At 41.1% G+C, this 21527-nt stretch overlaps 1 protein-coding gene across 6 annotated transcripts in view; it reads left to right on the forward strand.

Moving 5' to 3' along the window:
* LOC139239069 (WD repeat-containing protein 7) overlaps positions 1-21527 on the forward strand; it is a 1036818-nt gene that overhangs the window by 355196 nt on the left and 660095 nt on the right. For all 6 annotated transcript variants that reach the window (XM_070867593.1, XM_070867585.1, XM_070867609.1 and 3 more), the window contains 2 exons: positions 6835-7595; positions 16200-16288. In XM_070867593.1, the coding sequence (XP_070723694.1) occupies positions 6835-7595; positions 16200-16288 (850 nt within the window). The remainder of the gene's footprint in view (positions 1-6834; positions 7596-16199; positions 16289-21527) is intronic.

Genomic DNA, 21527 nt, shown 5'->3' on the forward strand with positions numbered 1-21527 from the left:
AGGGCTAACAAGGCAAGGGAATACACATTAAATGGTAGGACGCTAAAAAGTGTAGAGGAACAAAGGGACCTTGGAGTGCATGTCCACAGATCCCTGAAGGTAGCAGACGAGGTAGATAAGGTGGTTAAGAAGGCATATGGAATACTTGACCTTATTAGCCGAAACATAGAATACAAGACCAGGGAGGTTATGCTTGAACTGTACAAAACACTAGCTGACCACAGCTAGAGTACTGCATGCAGTTCTGGTCACCACGTTACAGGAAAGATGTGATTGAATTGGAAAGGATACAGAGGAGATTTATGAGGATGTTGCCTAGACTGGCGAATTTTAGCTGAGAAAAGATTGGATAGGCTGTGTTTGTTTTCTTTGGACAGAGGAGGCTGGGGGGGTGCGGAGAGAGACCTTATTGAAGTGTATAAAATTATGAGGGGCCTCGATAGAGTGGATAGAAAGGACGTATTTCCTTTAGCTGAGGGGGTCACCAACCAAGGGACATAGATTTAAAGTAATTGGTTAGAGGGGATTTGAGGGGAGATTTTTTCAACCAGAGGCTGGTGGGGATATGGAACCCTCTGCCTGAAAGGGTGGTATAGGCAGAAACTTTCGGCACTTTAAAAAAGTACTTGGATGTGCACTTGAAGTGCCGTAACCTACAAGGCTATGGACCAAGAGCTGGATTCGGCTGGATAGCTCTTGGTTGATTGGAGCGGCATGATGGGCTGAAATGGCCCCTTTCCATGCTGTAAATTTCTATGATATAGCGCCTTTCACAATCTCAGGACATCCCAAAGCACTTCATAGCCAATGGAGTACATTTGAAGTGCAGTCTGTTGTAATGTAGGAAATGTGGCAGCCAATTTATGCACAGCAATGTCCCATAAACAACAATGCGATAATGACCAGATAATCTTTTTTTTGTGATATTAGTCGAGGGCTAAATATTGGCCAGGACACCAGGGATAATTCTTCCTTTCTTCTTTGAAAGTCTACTACACTGCTAGAACAAAGAGCATCTAATCTCTATCTTGGGTCATGATATTTTGGACTTAAATCATGCTTGACAAATCTTCTGGAATTTTTTGAGGATGTTTCCAGTAAAGTGGACAAGGGAGAACCAGTTGATGTGGTGTATTTGGACTTTCAGAAGGCTTTCGACAAGGTCCCACACAAGAGATTAATGTGCAAAGTTAAAGCACATGGGATTGGAGGTAGTGTGCTGACGTGGATTGAGAACTGGTTGTCAGACAGGAAGCAAAGAGTAGGAGTAAATGGGTACTTTTCAGAATGGCAGGTAGTGACTAGTGGGGTACCGCAAGGTTCTGTGCTGGGGCCCCAGCTGTTTACACTGTACATTAATGATTTAGACGAGGGGATTAAATGTAGTATCTCCAAATTTGCGGATGACACTAAGTTGGGTGGCAGTGTGAGCTGCGAGGAGGATGCTATGAGGCTGCAGAGTGACTTGGATAGGTTAGGTGAGTGGGCAAATGCATGGCAGATGAAGTATAATGTGGATAAATGTGAGGTTATCCACTTTGGTGGTAAAAACAGAGAGACAGACTATTATCTGAATGGTGACAGATTAGCAAAAGGGGAGGTGCAACGAAACCTGGGTGTCATGGTACATCAATCATTGAAGGTTGGCATGCAGGTACAGCAGGCGGTTAAGAAAGCAAATGGCATGTTGGCCTTCATAGCGAGGGGATTTGAGTACAGGGGCAGGGAGGTGTTGCTTCAGTTGTAGAGGGCCTTGGTGAGGCCACACCTGGAGTATTGTGTACAGTTTTGGTCTCCTAACTTGAGGAAGGACATTCTTGTTATTGAGGGAGAGCAGCGAAGGTTCACTAGACTGATTCCCGGGATGGCGGGACTCACATATCAAGAAAGACTGGATCAACTGGGCTTGTATTCACTGGAGTTCAAAAAAATGAGAGGGGATCTCATAGAAACGTTTAAAATTCTGACAGGTTTAGACAGGTTAGATGCAGGAAGAATGTTCCCAATGTTGGGAAAGTCCAGAACCAGGGGTCACAGTCGAAGGATAAGGGGTAAGCCATTTCGGACCGAGATGAGGAGAAACTTCTTCAACCAGAGAGTGGTGAACCTGTGGAATTCTCTACCACAGAAAGTTGTTGAGGCCAATTCACTAAATATATTCAAAAAGGAGTTAGATGTAGTCCTTACTACTAGGGGGATCAAGGGGTATGGCAAGAAAGCAGGAATGGGGTACTGAGGTTGCATGTTCAGCCATGAACTCATTGAATGGCGGTGCAGGCTCGAAGGGCCGAATGGCCTTCTCCTGCACCTATTTTCTATGTCTGTTTCTATCCCTGGCTGAATGGCTTCCCAGTCTCCGCTCCTCTTTCTGGCCTAATGGCCTTCTGCTCCCTGCTCCTATCCCTGGCCGAATGGCCTAACGCGCCCCGCTCCTATCCCTGGCCAAATGGCCTCCCAGTCTCGGCCTCCTCCCTCCTGGTACCCACTCCTAACTATGTCCGAAAGGCTTCACCCCCCTCTCCCACTCTCTTTCACCTCTCTGCTGCTGCTGCCTGGGCCCTGGAGCAGTATTTGCTGCGCTGATTTGCTTACCTGCGCCGATTTTCTTAACTCACCAGAAGATTTTTCCACAGAGGCCGCATACGCTGTCCTACGAAAAAGTGGAGTAAATCGGAGCTGGCCAAACTTGCTTAAATGGCCAGAATTGGCGGCGGTGGCAGGTTACGCCCCCTGTGACACAAAAAAAACAAACCTAAAAGAAATTGTAGCTAACTGAGTTACACTGACGCACATTGATTGGGGAAAGTTGTATTTTTTAACTTTGGCCAAAAAAGCGGCGCAAATCACTGGTGGAAAATTGAGCCCATAGTCCCAGAGTTCCAGCAAAGTTCGTCCAAGCCAGCGCAAAAGATCGAGTAATTTCAAGCGCAAATTACGTTCAGTGTGATTCGAGTTTCCACGATCGTTTGTGCTCGTTTAAAATACATCACATTGGAAGCCGGCCCCGTCCTCAATACTGGACATGCCTCCAGATTGAATTAATCAACATGGCGAGTTTCAGCTAATTATGGCGTTTTCGGGCCATTGCGTAGGCTCGTAACATTATTAGGCGCAAGGATACAAATAACTTTAAAAGCTGTTTAATATATTCATTTTAATTTACTACAAAACTGAATACTATATTCCATTGTAACTAATAAATAGGTTTTTAAAGTCATTTTCAGTTATTTAAAATCAGGTTGCTCACAGGTGGTGGATGCGATACGCTGATTAAAAATATTTTTTTTTGTGATAAACCCATTTGCAGCTGTATTAATAAAGCCAGGTTACCACTCTTAAATATATCAAGGAATTTATTAAAGCAAATTTAAAAAAATAATAATTTCTAAAACACTGCTCGATTGCACTGGTTCATGGAAGATTTTACGTTCGGCGATATGCAAATGAATTTGAGCGGAAACTTGAGCAAAATAGGCACTTCTTAAAACTAGTGCAATCTGTGCCTGGATTGCTAATTTTGTTCAAAGTGGAAACTCTTTGCCAATAGATGTAAGTCTCTGGTAAGATAGTCAATTACCATATCACTCATTAGCAGGTCACATAGCTTTGTAAAATTCAATACTACTATAGGCATGCTGTTTCATACCATTCACAAATATTATGAACTAGAGATCTCCCAGTACTGAATTCTGTTTTCCCAGCAAGAGTATTTTCCATTTATTATCTTTGTCTGTCTTCTTTCATTAAGGATAATTCTTCTACCATTTGGAAAGTTGGTCATCACTTCCCATGAGGCTACCAATTTTACATGAGGGATTTTGCTAAATAGTTTTTGAAAATCGAAGTGAACAGCTGGATTAAATGTATCCACTAGCTTATTTACCTTCTCAAGGAATTCAATTAGATTTGCAAAATGTGACCTATTCTAAAAATATGTTGACTGCTCCTTATAATATGTATGCTCTGTCGAAGTAAACTGAGAGGACTTTTTGTCATTCTGATGGCATGCTCACCTGTAATTAGCAAGTTTACGGCTAATTCCTCTTCAAATGAATCTCAATCAAATTGTAACAAATTTCCTCCTTTAATTCACTGAAAATTCTAAGATATATTCCATCTGACTCGGGAGTCTTGCCCATATTAAATGCTTCAAACTTCTGCACACCATTATCTTCCAAATGTGTTATGGATCACATCTCCATTTACTTGCAAGCTTCTGTCACCGTCTTTCCCCCTATGCTGTCCAAATCCTAATCCATGCCTCTATCACCTCAGTTCAATTTCTTTCATAAAATTAACAGCCTCTCTGGTTTCACAAACTTCATCTCAGAACATAAGAAATGGGAGCAGGAGTAGGCCATTTGGCCCCTCGAGCCTGCTCCGCCATTCAATAAGATCATGGCTGATCTGATCATGGACTCAGCTCCACTTCCCTGCTTGCTCCCCATAACCCTTTACTCCCTTATCGCTCAAAAATCTGTCTATCCTGGCCTTAAATATAGTCAATGACCCAGCCTCCACAGCTCTCTGGGACAGAGAATTCCATTGATTTACAACCCTCTGAGAGAAGAAATTCCTCCTCATCTCAGTTTAAAATGGGTTGCCCCTAATTCTGAGACTATGTCCCCTAGTTTTAGTGTCCTCTATGAATGGAACGATCCTCTCTGCATCCACCTTGTTGAGCCCCCTCATTATCTTATATATTTCAATAAGATCACCTCTCATTCTTCTGAACTCCAATGTTTATCGGCTCAATCTATATTTAGAATGCCACAATCTTTGTTTTCACCAGTACAAGACACAGTGTTTCCATCACTCCTATCTTTGTCAAATTTACTGGCCTGCTGTATCTAAGTAAATTGGTTTCAAGATCTTCATCTTCGCCTTTTAATTCCAACATAGCTTCGCTGGTCCTACCTCGTCGCTTCAAACTTGGAGAGCGAAGTTTGAGCATTTCATCAGCTAAACCCAGAGATCGAAGTTTTTAACTCACCCATTTTCAATCAATCTGGTAATAAGATGAAATAGACTCAAAGAAGGTTGTTTGCTCCAGAAAAGAGCCAATACCATCACTTTCCCCTGAATTCCATGGGCTTCCACTTTCACTTAGACACACTTTTAGTTTTGGCTTAGGTTCACATACTTGGAGGATAAATGTATGTTGAAATGGATTAAATAAACAAAGTTAGTTGATTTCTGGGTTCATATGTGCCAACCCAGAAAATTAGAAAAAGCTGACATCAACCCTAAGTGGTTGATAACTCTAAAGCCGTCGTCATGATACGTGAAGATGAGGAGTCAGATTGAAAGCCCCAGTGTACTGCTGTCTTGTCATAACTTAAGCTTATTGAAGATGAAAATACCTAAAGTGCATAAAAGCACAGTTTGCAGCAGTATCAAATTTAGAAATTACTGATACTGCACATAACAGCTGAAGAAGCAAGATTCTTCATATTTAAATATGATAAATATAGGCATTTTAATACAACTTTATGGCGACTGAGGAATGTCATACAAACATGATATGCATTCATCTGTTTTTGCCAGGAGTAATTTCTGGACAATAGGTGTATTTTCTTATGCTGGAAAATATATTATTTTACAATGAAATCAAAAATATACAAAAGTGTAGTTATTAAGAACAGGCATGCGGAGCTAATTTTGTTCTCTCCTGTGGACCTGAGTGACTGCCCCCACTCTGGGGTTTTCAATCTGTGCAATTCTTATTCATTATTAATGTAATTTCTCACGTTTCCCAATGAATGTTGACTGCTCTAATATGGACATCATGGCTACAAACCAAAAACAGCTTTCAGTGTTGTAGTAGATAACCAGACATTACAAGTCACCCACAAGTGGCCAGTGGTTTACATCACACATCACAGTTGCACACGATTGTAAAATTCTAAGTATGGGACTATCAGTATCTTTCTTTCAAAGTTATATAGGTAAAGTTCATTCCAAAGCTCATTCCCTGTTTTAATTCTAATTACTGCTCGTACCACAAGTGGAGTGACAAGAATTCTGAAGTAAAGCCAGTTATTGAATTCTTTCTATATCTTGAAAAAACAGCTGCAACTAACCTTAAAGAAAATAAACTGTCACCAAAGGCAGCAGCCATACATGCCCTTTAATTTTCTTTGGAGGGAAATGTAAGTGTCTTCAAGAAATGCTGTTTAGTCTCATATTTGTTATGTGTGACTTCTTCAGGGATAAACGGTAAATATATACACATGTAACTATGGCTTTGAAAAACCATCAGCTCATCATAACTCTTTCCTACCTCAAGTTTGCGTGAGCAACAGCAGGAGTTTGGTTCTGACAATCTCCCGCTGCTTACTTTGGTTGCTTCATTTCTGGCCTCCTATTTGGTTCTGTCAGAATCCAGACCTGATCTGCATCTGATCTGATTGGTTCGGATTGTCTTCAGTTTTTCCCTCCAACTGATCTGATCAGTTGGCACTGACAGCTTCCAATTTCAGTGTAAAACACTGATTTTTCTTCTCCTGGGCTTGTGTGGCGAGGGAGTAACTTTGCATATTCTGTTCTCGGGAGCTTAAATGGTTGAGAAGGACCAAATATAAAGTGCACGATAATGTGTTCTGTGGAAGAAATGGACTTGATATGGTGAAGATCCTCTTGTTCCATAAATGTATTCATTTTCTTGTTGACTTTTGCAGGAACATTTCGGTCAGCCTATTTGTCTAAAATACTAGGTTTTGGGAGGGAGAGCTTGCTGATCTATTTAGTTTAAAATGTTTTGTTTGGAGGCTTCAGTTTATTATTTACAAATTTGTGTACTCAAATTTTTTTCACTGTGTTCTTTTTCTCTAGGGGGCTTTACCAAAGTACTCCCATAATGCCCTTATGGTTCAAGCCATGAAGACCAACCTGACAGATCCAGATATTCATATATTATTCTTTGATGTGGAAGCACTGATCATCCAGCTGCTAACGGAGGAAGCATCCAGACCCAATCCCACTCTTATTTCTCCAGAGAGTCTCCAGAAAGCACCAGGTGGCACAGACAAAAGCAGTTCCTTCCTGACTGGGAAGAGAGCAGCTGTCCTCTTCCAACAGGTGAAGGAAACTATCAAAGAGAATATTAAAGAGCATTTGCTGGATGACGATGAAGATGATGATGATGAGATGAAGAGGCAGAAGAGGGAAGAAAGTGACTCAGAATACAGGGGCAGCAAATCAAAGCCACTCACACTATTGGAATACAATCTAACAATGGACACTGCCAAGCTATTCATGTCCTGTCTTCACGCTTGGGGGTTGAGTGAAGGATTAGATGAGGTTTGCCTCATTCGCCTTGGCATGTTAAAGCCTCACTGTCCTGTATCTTTTGGTTTGTTGTCAAGGGGAGGACATATGTCGCTGATGCTTCCGGGTTTCAAACAGACTACTTGCAAGACACTAGATGGTGCCATTGAAACAGGAAAAAAGCTAGTTCTGGGAAACAGCACGTATAATGTGTCCCGGGCAGTCACAACCCAACACCTGCTCTCTCTTATCTCCTTAGCCAATACATTAATGAGCATGACCAATGCCACTTTCATCGGGGAGCACATGAAAAAATTACCGCAAAGGTGCGAATCATTCTCTGCTCTTCTACAATTTAAAGTAAAATCATTTAAATTAAATTTTGATGTCAAGGTATTGTGGGGTAAACTTACTTCAGAATAATTATTTCTTTCATACCTTTGTTAACCAAATCTATTTATTTTTTAAATATAGTTGTATATATCGATGCTGTTTTTTTTCTGACAGAAGCAACTTTAAGAAACAGGCTATGCATTATAATCACAGTCTCCAACTGTCATCCTGTCTTCAACCTTTCCTTTCCCTCCATTGTCTCATTGTTTTATTGTCTCACAACAATAGTTTCTCTTTGAGACTCTCAAATCTCTGCCCAGCCACACCGCCGAGACTGTGCTGTCGCAGTTACAGTCAACATCTGTGTGACTGTGACCATGACGTGATGTTTCTCCTCAACCATTCTTCACCTCTCCACTGCCTTCAACAATGTCATCTACTCCAACATTTCTTTCTCTACAGTTCTTCTCCCTGGTACTGCCCTTCGATGGTTTCACATGCATCTGTCTGATTATACATTGTCTCCACTGATTTTTCCTTTATGGCACTTTTGCCTGCTCGGTCAACTCTGGTGTATCACAAGCTTTATCTTTGATCCTTTCCTCTCTTATATTCGACTCCTTATTTATACCATTTGGAAGCATGTGAGCAACTTCTGCATGTACATCAAAACTAGTTCTACCTTTCCACCTCCTCCATTTGATCCTAAGGTTGTTGTCACATCGTCCAACTGTCTGTCGAACATTGTGATCTTGGTTAATTGAAATTAAGTTGACAAAAACAAAGCCATTTTCTTTGGCTTCCGCCAGCACCTATCCGCCTCTGGCCTTGACTTCATCAATCTACCCAGCTGCTGCCTCGGCCTGAGTCTAGAGGTGTGGAACCTTAATGCATTACTTGATCCCGAGCTCAATTTCCTTCCCCCTATTTGATCTATTACCAAATCTGCATTTGTGAAATATCAATCACTTCTACCCCATCTCTGCACTACTATTGAAATCCTACTTCACACCTTTATCCTTCCTCTATTCTCCCTCTATTCTCCACAAACTCCAATTCATTCAGAATACTGCAGCCCCCATCCTCATTCGCACAGAGTCCCTCTTTAGCTACGAGATGTTTCTGGACTTCAATCTATCAACTGCCTGGCTGACACTCAGGCTCATAGAGGTATGGAATCCTTGTACATTGTTTGACCCCGAGCTCAATGTCACTCCCTACATATTAATCCATTGCCAATATCGCTTTCCTTCACTTCTAAAACATTATCCATCTCTTCATCCCACCCCTGCCCCCCCTCCCCCTCCCCCCTCCCCCGAGCACCACTGCTGGTGAAACCTTTTATAATCTTAGGTTACTGTGCTCTACTTGTGAGCCTCTCACCTGCATCTTCCATAAACCATCATCTTCATCATAGACAGTCCCTCGGAATCGAGGAAGATTTGCTTCCACTCCTGAAGTGAGTTCTTTGGTGGCTGAACAGTTCAATATGAGAGCCACAGACTCTGTCACAGGTGGGACAGATAGTCATTGAGGGAAGGGGTGGGTGGGACTGGTTTGCTGCACGCTCTTTCTGCTGTCTGCGCTTGATTTCTGCATGCTCTCGGTGATGAGACTCGAGGTGCTCAGCGCCCTTTCGGATGCACTTCCTCCACTTAGGGTGGTCTTGGGCCAGGGACTCCCAGGTGTCAGTGGGGATGTCGTACTTTATCAGGCAGGCTTTGAGGGTGTCCTTGTATGTTTCCACTGTCCACCTTTGGCTCGTTTGCCATGAAGGAGCTCCGAATAGAGCATTTGCTTTGGGAGTCTCGTGTCTGGCATGCGAACTATGTGGCCTGCCCAGCGGAGCTGATCGAGTGTGGTCAGTGCTTCAATGCTGGGGATGTTGGCCTGGATGAGGACGCTGATGTTGGTGCGCCTGTCTTCCCAGGGGATTTGTAGGATCTTGCGGAGACATTGTTGGTGATATTTCTCCAGCAACTTGAGGTGTCTGCTGTACATAGTCCATGTCTCTGAGCCATACAGGAGGGCAGGTATTACTACAGCCCTGTAGACCATGAGCTTGGTTGCAGTTTTGAGGGCCTGGTCTTCAAACACACTTTTCCTCAGGCGGCCAAAGGCTGCACTGGTGCACTGGAGGCGGTGTTGGATCTCGTTGTCGATGCCTGCTCTTGTTGATAGGAGGCTCCTGAAATATGGGAAGAAGTCCCACGGTGTCCAAGGCCACGGCATGGATCTTGATGAGTGGGGGGGCAGTGCTGTGCGGTGAGGACAGGCTGGTGGAGGACCTTTGTCTTCCGGATGTTTAGCGTAAGGCCCATGCTTTCATACGCCTCAGTAAATACGTCGACTATGTCCTTGAGTTCAGCCTCTGTATGTGCGCAGATGCAGGCGTTGTCCGTGTACTGTAGCTTGACGACAGCGGTTGGGTGGTCTTGGATCTGGCCTGGAGATGGCCAAGGTTGAACAGCTTCCCACTCCAGCGGGGAGCTTGTCGACTGTGAGGTGGAGCATGGCGGCGAGAAAGATTGAGCAGAGCCATAAACCACAGCTCATTCAGAATATCATAGCCCTATCCTCATCTGGATGAAATCTCACATTCCCATTACCTCTATCCTTGCTATTCTTCATCACAAATGAATTGATATTGAAGTCCTTGTAGTTCCCTTTAAATCCCTCCATGGTCTTGCCAAACCATACCACAACAATCTTCTCAGGCCTTGCATTCTTTCATGTATCCTTCTGTCCTCTCAAGTTTGGTGTCCCCCATCTTTGTTCATTCCACCATCAGTGACTTTTTTTAGTCACAACACGGTTGCCCTCTGGAACACTGTTTTCAAAGCCTTCTCTTCAATTCTGCTTTTTGTATCCATTTCTTGCTCCTCCTCACCGCCCACTTTTTTCCTCTGCCTTGCAGAACACATATATTTCTATTTGTGAGGAGAAAGATGTTGTTGAAATATTTGCTGAATTGCATCTTAAAACAATTCTTTGCTGTATAACTTTTCACTTTACCTACATAACACTTGCTGCACTTGAAAATAATTATTTGCCTATAAGACACTTTGGGATGTTTGTGAGATGTGAAGTGCAACAAGAGGTTTTTCACATTTATGTGTCTAATTGCTGGTCAATTTGTACCAATATGGCAATTACTTATTTTACATTATAATTTTGCTTAATAGTTTGATCTTTGCTTGTATTGCAATATTTGTTTTGATTTCACTTTCTTTAAGTTCCCTACATTTCCCCTCCCCCATAGTTGGTAATGTCCTTGCAGAATTCTACAGGTAGTAAGGATCCTATGAGTGATGAGTTCATCTGTTATCCTGATGCCATTGCAGTGCACTTCTCAGCGTCAAACAACCCAACAGAGAAGTGACAAACGTAAATATGTTTTTAATGCCAGAAACACGAGCATTCAGAAGCTTAACCAAACATGCTAAGAGCCAGGTACCGTAAATGTTGTGTATTTTCTAGATATGGGCCTGAATTTGCGGTTGGAGGCTACCCGCCAGGCGGATGCCTCCGACCGGCAAAAAATCTATGAACTTACCTTCTGCCTCGGGATTCACAGACACTTGCGCTCCTGGGTCTCTATGCGTAGACCTGCGTAGAGGCCCATGTATCCCAGGATCACAGGCAGTTTGCAAACGCCTCTGAAATCACATGGGCTGGCCCAACCAATGAAAGAAGGGGATCCCCATTTATGCTTATGGGGATTCGTACCTACAGAACCTCCATAAGCATAAATGGGAATCACATAAAAAACACATTTAACATAACGAATACATTTTTTAAAAATTACATATTTAAAATTAATTAAAATACAATATAATTAAGCATTTAAAACAAAATTTATTTTTAATCCGATATCAATTTAAATGTTTTAAAGGGGCTAAAAATAACTACCTTATTTAACATTTATTTTAATGTTTAAATGAATGAGAAAAAAATATTTTTATGTTTTTTAAAACTCTTGTGCTGGTATAAGCAGGCCTGACGCCTGCTTTTACCAGCCGTAAGAATTACACGGGCATTCACTGGGCAGAAATTCTCCGCCCACGGATGCCCTTTTCCCAGGGATGCGGATGATCTGTCAAGGGAATTCTTGACAGATCGCAAGTTCTGGGTTTTAGCGTACCTCATAGGTGCCACAAAATACGGCCCATTACATATCTCCTTCTTTTCATCCTCCTTTTATTTTGAAACTAGCAAAAAAAACAGTAGATTGTAAAGGAGCTGTATAGAGTATATAATTTCATCAATCTGCTCTACAGCTGCCTTGCTTTCAGTATTAACTACCTTCACCTCAAGAGAACTCATATGACCTTCAACCACACCAATTCCATGGATTCAGGGCTGCAGATCATGGAGTAGCGCACGTGATCGTTCACCATCTCAAGCAGTACCTATTTTCCCCTCGCGGTGGCAAAATGTTCCCTTGCCCCAAGATTATCCTGGAGAGTGAAGAATTACCCCAAATTCCACTTTTACAAACTACCACGTCCAAATTTCCTTCCACACAATCTCTAGTTCTCAGCTGTCATTTTAAATGTATCATGCTCATGTGTGGATTTTTGTAGTTACAAATCCAGGCTGTCCATTCGATCTCAGGCCCTTCTCTTCTCAACCCTTCACTCCTTGCCCCAAATCAGCCTCCATCAAATTCTTCGCTCCATGGAATACTGCACCTGCTACCTTGCCCCTCTTTTGACCTAGTTCCTGAACATGCAACTTCTCCTTCTTTCCCACAAACTATCTTAAAATCTGAGCTCTAACATTTACTGTAAGGTTCTTGAACATGTTTTTGCAATCCAACTACATGGGCACCTCTGTTACTCAGTTAAAGTCCTTCAAATCTAACTTTTAACCTGCCCGTAGCACTGAGGCTCCTCCTGGTCAAAGTGACCAATGGCCTGCGTGATTGCAGAGGTGACTTACGGGCCCTTCTTGTGCCCCTTAACTTCTCTGCACCGTTGGAACTATTGATCATTCCATTGTGCTCCACTGCCACTCTTCTGCAAGACAGTTGTGATTTAGATCCATATTTGGCAAATATCCTTTAATGTGGTTAAGTGCAGTGTTACACATTTTGGTCTGGGAAACACCAAGCATGTGTAAACAATGCAGAGTTGTCTGATTAAGGATACAAAATAGAAGAGAGATCTTGGAAGCATAGTTGATAAATTATTTATCACTCTTGCCTCTTGAGTTGAAAGGTCATGTGTTGAAGCATCATTCCAGACACTTGAGCACATAATCTGCCTTCTCAGTTGGGCGTAAAGGGTCCCATGGCACTATGATTTAGACTTTAAAATCAAAAACACAATTTCTAAGTTTGCAGATGACACCAAATTAGGGATGTCAATACTGAGCAGGACTGCAAAAAATTATAAAAAGACATTAATAAACTTGCAGAATGGGCATACAATTGGCAAATCAATTTCAACATAGATAAGTGTGAGGTGTTACACTTTGGTAAGAAAAATAAAGAGGTCACATATTTCTTGGAAAATAAGAATTTAAATGGGGTCGAGGAGCAAAGGGGTCTTGGAATACAAATACACAAATCATTAAAAGTAGCAATGAAGGTTAATAAGGTGGTTAAAAAGGGCATATCAAGCTCTATGGTTTATTTCTGGAGAGAATCAAAAAGTAGAGAAGTTATGCTAAATTTCTATCAAACCTTGGTTAGACCACACTTGGAGTACTGTGTATAGTTCTGGTCGCCATATTATGAAAAGGACATAGAGCTACTGGAGAGGTTGCAAAAAGGATTTACAAATATGATATCAAAAGTGCGAGGGAATACCTGTCAGGAAAAGAAGGATCAGACTGTCTCTTTTCTCTTGAAAAGAGAAGGCCGAGAGTTAATCTAATATAGGTAGAGTAGACACTTGTCGTGAAGTGCAAAATTAGAGGCCATCAGTATAGGACAGTCACCAGAAATCAAATACCGAACTCAGAAGAAACTTCTTTACCCAGAGATTGGTGAGAATGTGGAACTCGCTACCACAGGGAATAGTTGAGGTGAATAGTAGAGATGCATGAGGCTAGCTGGATAAGCATGAGCGAGAAGGGAATTGAGGGTTGTGCTGATGAAGTTAGATGAGGAAGGAGGGGAGGAGGCTCGAGTGCAGCATGAATGCTAGCATGGACTGGTTGAGTAGAATGGCCTGTTTCTCTGCTGTATATTCTATGTAACCAACTGCACCAAGCTTAATCCCTTCATCTTGATAGGCACAGCGAAAGTTGGGAGCATGAGTATACAATGTATATCAGAGAATCGTTGCAGCACGGAAGAAGGCCATTCGCCCTGTTGAGCATGTGCTGGCTCTCTGCAAGACTCCAGAGGCAAAGAGTTTGGTTAGATGTTCGGAAGTCTTTCTTTTTACACAGACTTTGCCATCTAGTACATATTCCTGAACTATATTGGATACCCTTGGGACCTTCACAAGAAAGCAGGACAAGTTCCTGAGCGTGAAGGACATTTTCAGTTTCGAGGTTAAGTTGTAGCGTAGCTGGGAATAGTGGAATTTACAAGTTATTACTGTCTCCTAGAGCTTTGCTTGATATCCCGAAAGAGGTGGTGACGACTTTCATTTTCCTATACAGGTATAGTCTTTTGGCATTTTCCCTTCTTCACGAGATTACTAGACTATGGAAGTGGGTGATTGGTGTACCTGGCTGCACCATATCTTCATATGGGCTTGATGGCCCAGATGAACTTTTCCAAGGCTTTTCACACTCAAAACACTCTCAGTCTTCCATTCCTATCTATCCAAAGGCAGTCACAATATCCCCTGAAAAAATGCTTTCCAACATCTAAAACAGATGATGTGGTCATTTATGTAATTATGAGATCGTGCTGTGCGCAATTTTTCTGCTATGTTTCCTACATTATAACAGTGACTATACTTTAGAAGTACTTCATTGCCTGTGAAGTGTTTTGGGACATTCTGAGGTTGTGAAAGGCACTGTATTAATGCAAGTGTTTTAAAAAAAAAAGTCCTTCCTTGGTCCAGTCAATAACTTCTCGAGCCATATGTCCCAGCTGAGTCTGCTGTTTGTTCTCCGTTCCGCCTTTTGATGAATTATTCGTTCGCTATGTCCTTGATCTCTGGAATACTTTCCCAAAGCCTTTTTGCCTTGCTATTCCCCTCCTTGTATTCAAAAATATTTTAAAAATCTATCCTGTGCTTTTCGGTTTGCTCAAAATTTTGATCAACCCTAAATTCCTCCTTGCTTCGTTTCCACCTTTCCCCATTGTAAAGTGCTGTGAATTTCTTTTGCATGAACATTATATGAATCTAAGTTGTTTCTAACAAGATTATATATCCATAAGTAGGGTGTTACTGATGAGGTTCATAGGTTGAGAGAGCTATTCACAATTTTGTTGGTTACAATGAGAGGCTAATGTACTTAAACTGTATTGAGGAAAAATAAATTAAAATTGAAGTTTATAAAGTGCAGCTTCCTGTGCACCAACAACAAGCAACTAACTCGGTAGATAATAACAACTAGGAATATTTTGATCAAAATTTGGCATTTTTGACATTTCCTTATGTGGTATGCAAGAATTTAGGGTTTAAATGGCCAATGTTTGGTTAAGTACAAGATTGCCTGTTCTGTACGAAGCAGCCACCCGTGGACCTCAAATTTGTCTGAGACAATGGATTCCACTAAATAACGGGAACAAAAATTTCACAACTTAACAGGGAAAACTATCAACTTCAGCACATATCGTTGTAACTGAATTAACAATATTTGTAGCATATGTCCATGCCAGTGGTAACATTTCACTGACGAAGTCATTTAACTAGAAATTATGCATTTCATATCACCTGTAATTCTCATTGTTTAACTTTTTTTGCATGGAAAGGTAAAACATTGTACTTATTCAAAAGCAACTGTACTTAATTACTTTCGTGTAGATTTGAAAGACATAACTCATGTTTTCAATTTGGTAGCCAGGTGTGAGAGAAGAGAAACAGCAAGTAGAACATAAAAAAAAATGTAGTTGTAAATTTAAGAGTAAAATAGTTTTTTTTCAGGAAATCATAGTATTAAACTCTTATTATCACTGAATGTATTTTCCATTAGGAAATACCAGACTTTTGGCATTTCACACAAGGAACAAATGATCGTCTGGCTTTCATGCTGAAAAATTAGTCTTATCAGTCTATTAATTTTTTGTTTTTCTTTAGAGCATATGTAGTAAATCTATAATAATTTCCAGCATTAAACTTATCTTTCTTAATGCTATTCACAATGGTTATCTGGCATGACACCTCAGGGAGAAAATAAACGTTGGTAACTTGACTGATTTGGTTTTAATAAAAGGTAAATACCTTTAACATGTAGCCTGGAATATTTGGATACATTTTAGTTCTGGACTGTTGTGGAGAATAGTTTTCTCTGATTTTGTTTTTTTCTTTTAAGTTGTAACTATAAGGCTATAGTTACTTAGAGATTTGTTGATGAGGTGGGTAGACACTTACAACATATGTGGTAGAGCTTCAAACCCTGAACCTCAAGCAAGCTTGACCTGTTCTGAAAGACTGTAATTAATATTTGATTGTTATTCCTTGCAGACCACAGAAACCAAGCACCCTAGAGATGACTAAAGGGAAACCTTCCCCTCCAGTTTCCACCACTGCTGTACAGGGACAGATCAAACAAGGTAACTACAAAGAAAAGCTTGGAGAGGAGCACAGTACTGTATTAAAATGACAGGGGGGAGGCTAAATGTACTGTGTGAAATGATTCCTCCTCAGTCTTGTGTGTTGCTGAAATATTTTCCGTCTTTCTAAAAGTCCAGAATTAAGCAATGTGTGTGTGTGTATGTATATAGATTCAATGAACTAAATTCCTCTACGGTAAGAGATTAAAATTCTGTGATTCAAGTAGAATACACAGAAGGTAACTCTGGAATAATAACTTTGTTTGCTGTAGATTATTTAGTCTTTTTTAGTTGTGGGTTTTGCTGCTAATCAGTTGTAAGGTTTTTAGTGTCCATTTTGCTTTTTTAAATCCCAATGTTGAGCAGATGAAGTTCAATCAGTTTGTTACTGCATAAATTACCTATTTAAAGAAAAAAAATACATATTTCTCAACAAATCATTAAATTTATCCATTCAATTCTTTTTTCTGTGCTTCAAATCTTTCTGATAGCATTTCCCTCTGCAGGCCTGTCTCTCTTATAGGTACATGAATTGAGCTCATGGGACTTCTCACAGCTATCTGTGGGTCAGCTACAATCTACCTTAAATGAAGCTCAACCAGATAACCGACTGGACCTCCCATAATGCATCACTGTCACTATGCAAGCATTCTGTGGACTACAATTTCCAGAATGCAGATACAAGCAGCTTCTCTTTCAGTGAACACCACCATGCCTTGCATGTACTGGGATGTATAACATACCAGGATTTTACTTTCTAATTGATAGCAAGATTAGCCATTCAGACAAGCGACTAGCACTTGCCGGTTGTAAGCTTCACACCTACCCTTGTCTAATAATAAAAAAGACTCAGTAGAGTTAAAACCTGGGGGATTTTGTACGGACTATGAATACTTTGAACATAACTGAAAACAACGTGATTAAGAAATAAACTATTGTACTAATTCTGAGGTAACTGACAAGAAAAACAATGGGCTAGAATTTCCACTCCACTTCCGCCGGTTTTCTCGGTGGAAAACCACTTGGTGAGAATTTTCACAAAGTTGCACAAAGAGTTCCACCGGCGGTTTCGAAATACCACTGGGGAGTGGACCACCGAAAAACTGCTACTGCCCAAGTTTGGGCTCAGCGGTAAGTAGGAAAAAAATGCCCACGAAAAAGCATCCAGAGCTAGGCGGTAGGCAAGTAGCCCTGCAAACAAAGGTAAGATAAAGTGTTTTTTATACTTCTTTTAAAATTCTTTTACAGCGATTAAGTTGAAAAGAATCCCGAGAATGTTTTCTGATTTTTAATGTTTTGTTTTTTGGAAAAAATATTTGTTGTGTTTCCCCCCTTCCTAGGCCCAACCTGCAGCCTCGGTCTAAATTTAAATAAGTACCACCCATTTTGATTAAGAATCATCCAATTTGTCCAGGATTGCATTTTCCGCCCAGAATCTGTCTATAAGACCCACTTTTCTCGACGGGCGGAATTTAAAAAATTTTTTGTGCAACTTAATAATCTTAGCGATCTTTTGGGCGGCAATCCGGCGGTGGCGGATTTTATGGAAATTCTAGCCCAATGTAACTACATACACGGTTTTGTAATAGCAGAAATGTTCGATATGTTTTACAGAATTAACTGTTTCTGCAGCTCTTGCCAACTTCTACCCTCAGCCCCAATCTCCACCTATTTTAGCCACATACTTTACAGTTCTCAGTTGCCAGATAAACTGATATTGCTCCTTCCCTGTTTCAACTCAGGCCTTGTATCCTGTCTAGCTACTTCCCTACTGTGCTTATGTTTTCTCTTCATGATCTATTCCCTACCCAGTTGCTCCATTCCCTGACTCCATATTCCGGATTATCCATGAGCCAGCCATGTGACATAAGATCTTTGAGTATTACTTATGTTTTAATATTGCGATATTTATATAGCTATTTTAAAAGGATGCAGAGGATCAAAAATCATGAAGTCTGGGAACTTCACAAAGTCAGCTGAGAATTTCTGCAAAGAGTGTAACAAGGAGTTAATGGAAAACAGAAATTTACGTTTTGGATGGCAACAAAGGTGCTCAAAATGAATTATAGCAATGCATGAATTGAGCAAAATGGTAAACTGCCAGGTCTTTTTAGAAGCACGTTAGATTGAAATAGCATGTGTGAATCTGGAATTAGGAGATGTGAAGAATTCATTAAACACAAACTGACTCAAGAATATATAACAGATATAGAGGTCAGTACAGCATTTGTTATGCAGAAGTATAAAATATCTTCATAGAATTTTTCATTAGAACCTCCAAGTAAATTGAGGAAACAGGCAAGGAAATTCGATTAGTATTGTTAAGAGCTCAAAAAACATGAGTTTAAACATTTTCCACACGACAGTTGTCAGTTTTTCAATTCTTCAATTTTAAATGTCTTTTTGAATATCAGGATTGCATTTGCTGTCTAGTCCTTGACTGTACCTGAGGATTGGAGAATAATGAATCTAATTCTATTGTTCAGAAAGTAAGGCTTGCATCAAGAAATTTACAGCCAATTAATCTAAAATCAATAATACTCAAGCATGAGCATTTTATGTCGCTTTATCAATGTACATCTCAAGAGCATAGTGGGTACTACATCTTAAATATTGCTATGGTTTTAGAAGTAGTAGATTTTGTGTCACAAGTCCACAGGACTTTAAAGTATAATGAAAAGAGTGTGTGCAGGCTATTCTTTGGGTATGGAGGAGAGGTGAGAGTAGCTTGAAGGCAGGATTCGACTGAGGATGGCACCAAGAAGCCCCAGAAAAATTGAGGTCAAATGGAAAGCCTTCCATACCTGAAGCACAGATGCTTGTGGTTATTGGATGGAGGCTTCAACAATAACAACAATTTGCATTTATATAGCACTTCAACGCAGTAAAACATCCCAAGGCACTTCACAGGAGCATAAACAGACAAAAAATGACACCTATTCAAAGAAGGAGACATTAGGACAGGTGACCAAAATTTGTTTGGTCATAGAGGTCGGTTTTAAGGAGCATCTTAAATTACAACAGTGACTACACATCAAAAAAGTACTTAATTGGCGGCAAAGTGAGATTGTGAAAGGTGCTATACAAATCAAGTCTTTCTTTTGAAAGGAGGAGAGAAAGATGGAGCGATTGAGCGGTGTCGGGAGAGAATTCCAGAGCTTCGGGCCTAGACGGCTGAACGCACAGCCACAAATGGTGAAAGCGGGGGATGCATAAGAGACCAGAGTTGGAGGAACGTAGAGTTTGCGGAGGATTGGGGCTGGAGGAGGTTACAGAGCTAGGGAAGGGCGAGGCCATGAAGAGATTTGAATGCTAGGATGAGAATTATAAAATTGAGGCATTAATAGTCTGGATGCCAATATAAGTCAGTGAGCACTCATGTGGGAAGCAAGTCATCCTCGTTTGAGGGACCACCTCTGATGATGATGATGATGATGATGGGTGAATGGGACTTGTTGCGAATTAGCATACCACCAGCAAAGTTTTGGGTGAGTTTAAGTTTATGGAAGGTGGATAATGGGAGGTTGGCTAGGAGACCATTGGAATAGTTGAGTCTGGCAGTAATAAAAGTATGGATGAGGGTTTCAGCAGCAGAAGGGCTGGTGCAGGGGCAGAGCTGGGCGATATTAGAGATGAAAATAGTCTGTCTTTGTGACCAAGAGGATATGGGATCGGAAAATCATTGCAGCCCCAGGAAATCATAGTCGGCATTCCTTGGCCCTACCATGTTCATCTGCTTCATCAATGATCTTTCCATTGTCATGAGGTTAGAAGCAGAGTTGTTTGCTGACTATTCAACAGTGTTGAGCTACATTCACAACTGCTCTGATAATGAAGCACTCTATGCCAATCTACAGCAGGACTTGGATAACATCCTGGCTTGGGCTAACAAATTCCAGGTAACATTCACGCCAGGTAAGTCTCAAGTAATGTTCAACTTGAACATGAGAAATTCCAGTCATTTCCTCTTGACATTCAACAGCACCAACATCAATGTCTCCTACCATCAGCATCCTGAGCAATCACCATTGAACAGAAGCTTACCTAGATCAGCCATACCAGCATCATGGCTACAAGAGCAGATCAGAGGCTGGGTATTCTGTGATGAGTGGCTCAGCACCGGACCCCTGAAAGCATATCTATGATCTACAATGCTCAAGAAGTCCGGTAGCATGCTCATAACTCATGTGGATGAATGCAGTTTGACACCATTCAAGACAGACCAGTTTGTTTGATTAGCACCCTTGACACCAGGTTCAGTATCCACCTCTTCCATCTCTGGTGTACTGTGTCTGCAATATGTATAATCTACAGGAATCACGACAACAATTACCGAATGTTACTTCAACTGTACCTCCGGCCCCTGAAACTTCTACCACTGAGAAGGGTGAACAGCGATGGTGTGGGAACACCATAACCTCCAATTTGCCCTCCAAGTCGCACACCATCCTGACTTGGGCATATATTGCCATTCCTTTATTGGCGCTGGCTCAAAATCCGGTCAAAGTTCTTACCCAACACTATCATGGGAGCACCATCACCACAAATACTGCAGTAGTTCAAGGTGAAAGCCCACCACCATCTTTCCAGGGCTGTTAGGAATGGGCTAGGAACTGCTAGGAACGAACCTTGCCAGCATCGCCCACATTCCAAGAACAAATAGCTATAAATAAATTTTTTTAAATTGATTTTCCTTCAGGTGCTGTAGAATAAAGTTCTATCCAAGTTTGCTGATGATACAAAAGGTAGCGGGGTAAGAAAGCTGTGAGGAGGATGCAAAGAAGCTGCAAATGGATATGGACAGGTTAATGAGAGGGCAACAATGTGACCGATGGAATATAATGTGGAGAAATGTGAAGTTATCCACCTTGGTAGGAAAAACAGAAAAGCAGAATATTTTAAAAAAAATGAGAGACTGGGAAATGTTGGTATTCAGAGAGACTTGAGTATCCAAGAAAATAAGAACATAAGAAATAGGACCAGGAGTAGGCCATACGGTCCCTCGAGCCTGCTCTGCCATTCAATAAGATCATGGCTGATCTGATCATGGATTCAGCTCCACTCCCCCATAACCCCTTATCCCCTGATCATTTAAGAAACTGTCTATTTCTGTCTTAAATTTATTCAATGTCCCAGCTTCCACAGCTCTCTGAGGCAGCGAATTCCACAGATTTACAACCCTCTGAGAGAAGAAATTTCTCCTCATTTCTGTTTTAAATGGGCGGCCCCTTATTCTAAG

This window comes from Pristiophorus japonicus, chromosome 2 (assembly GCF_044704955.1).
Source record: "Pristiophorus japonicus isolate sPriJap1 chromosome 2, sPriJap1.hap1, whole genome shotgun sequence".
Lineage (NCBI taxonomy): Eukaryota > Metazoa > Chordata > Chondrichthyes > Pristiophoridae > Pristiophorus > Pristiophorus japonicus.